Raw genomic sequence first — 1,762 nt, 5'->3', positions numbered from 1 at the left:
ATTGTGCTCGAGAAACGGGAGTCCAAGTATTACAGGAGCGCAAAGGCCTGGCGCAATGATGGCCTTGACTTTGCGCAAGGTCCATTGACAGTCTAAGGAAGTGAAGGAAATTTTGACGTATTCTGACAGTTCGCATCTAATTTTTGCGTCATCGTTCCTCAAGGCGACATCTACGATTTCTGGTTCACGGAGGCGATATTTCTTTAATCCGAGTTCAGCAACAAGTTCCGGGCGTATGAGGACGAGGTGTGCTCCGTTATCTATAAGGGCTTTGACTTTCACTGGAAAATCGTTGATCAGCCCGTGAATTTGACAGTTCCAGAATAAGTGCTTAACGCGCAGCGGAGCACTCACATCACGACAGGAGACGTCAGCATTCTCTTCAGAATCCGAATTGTACGTTCCCGGTGATTTAGGAAGGACGGCGGCAGCAGCGGAAACTTCTTCGTCACTCGAGTCGACGGCGGCAATGGTGGCAGAGACTGCTTTCGTCGATTTGGATGAAGTTGCTTTCGATTTCTTTGCAGCTAATGCATCCCCCACAGTCAGAGTTTTGTAACCCTTTGCTGTGGGGAAACCCAAATCGCAATTGTCTCATTGAGGAGAGCTCGCTCACCCTCAGTGAGGGGGGCCAGACGGTTGTTACTAGTAGTCGACGTAGAAGAGGAAGAGGCAGTGTTGGCACGACGGGAGGGCCCACGAAGCGAGTTGGCATCTGTAGCTTGACGTTTCGCCTGGCGCTGGAGCGCACCTTCGATAAGATCGAGTTGGCGTTTGTTCTCGGTAGTACGAGATTCGTCGAGGACACGTACAGCGGCGACCCAAGATTTGAAGGTCTTGTCGTTACGAGCGTCGCTGTGTTTGACCTTTTCCTTGAGCTCGTCGTCTAGGTGTGCTTCAAGGTGGTTCCGGAGAGCGGCATCGTCAAGGGCAGAGGGGGTGTTGCGAAGGAGACAGTTTAAGCTAAGAAGTTGCTGTGACCAATTCCAGAATGATTTACGTGAATTTGCGAGTGTAGACGTAAGGATTTCGTTCCGGATCTGGTCTTCCCAGTCATTCTGAAGATAGTTGAGACGAAGTTCTTTGATAAATTCGGCAAACGGAAGGGCGGAAATGCGTGCACGGTCGGCTGTGATCCAATCACGAATACGAATGTCCTTGATGCCAGGAAGGATGAGCGCGACCTGTTTCTCGGAAGGGACAGATTTGGCCACGAAGAAATCCTGGGCAGCATTTTCGAAGTCCATAGCTACTGCTGGAGTCAAATCTCCAGCGGTGAGGACAGGCGCTTTGCCGCTCGTGGGCTCGACAGTTGCAAGAGTGGACATTGAATTCGTAGGAGGATGTATGTGGTGGCTGTCGTCTGAGGAGTCCGATGAAAGTACAAAGGACAAAGGAGGGCTCGAGAGAGGGCTCGAGTGAGGATTCGTGTTTACAGAAAGTCGACGGTTGTTACGTGGATGCGAAGTAACTGTGAGTCCTTCAAGAATTGGTAGTTGTTGCGTTAAGGCAGAGGCGCGTGTAAAACGAGGGTTTTCCAGCGTTGGTACGCGGGCGGTCGGTGGCGTGGATACGCGGACAGTTGGCAAGGGCGATTTGGAATATATGCGCGTGTATGCGCCGGTAACGGTGAGGTGGTTGGAGAGGGCGTATAGGTGTCTTCGCCTTAACGTTCTTGACGTTCCAGGTTTATAAAGTTCTATGTTGCGTCGTCAATTTACATAATCTGAGCTACTCTGATATTCCAGCTGCTTTCAACTTA

General features: G+C 50.7%; 1 protein-coding gene across 1 annotated transcript; it reads right to left on the bottom strand.

Moving 5' to 3' along the window:
• Nucleotides 1-545: 545 nt before the first annotated feature.
• On the bottom strand, nt 546-1,328 carry LACBIDRAFT_299174 (uncharacterized protein; the record flags this gene model as incomplete). The annotated part of the gene is made up of 1 exon (XM_001890751.1): nt 546-1,328. One exon carries the CDS (start codon nt 1,326-1,328, stop codon nt 546-548), a length of 783 nt encoding a protein of 260 aa, XP_001890786.1.
• Between the last annotated feature and the right edge of the window lie 434 nt (nt 1,329-1,762).

Source organism: Laccaria bicolor, genomic scaffold (assembly GCF_000143565.1).
Source record: "Laccaria bicolor S238N-H82 LACBIscaffold_165 genomic scaffold, whole genome shotgun sequence".
Lineage (NCBI taxonomy): Eukaryota > Fungi > Basidiomycota > Agaricomycetes > Agaricales > Hydnangiaceae > Laccaria > Laccaria bicolor.
Note: the sequence above shows the minus strand (reverse complement) of the source record. Positions and strands in the feature narration are given on the sequence as shown.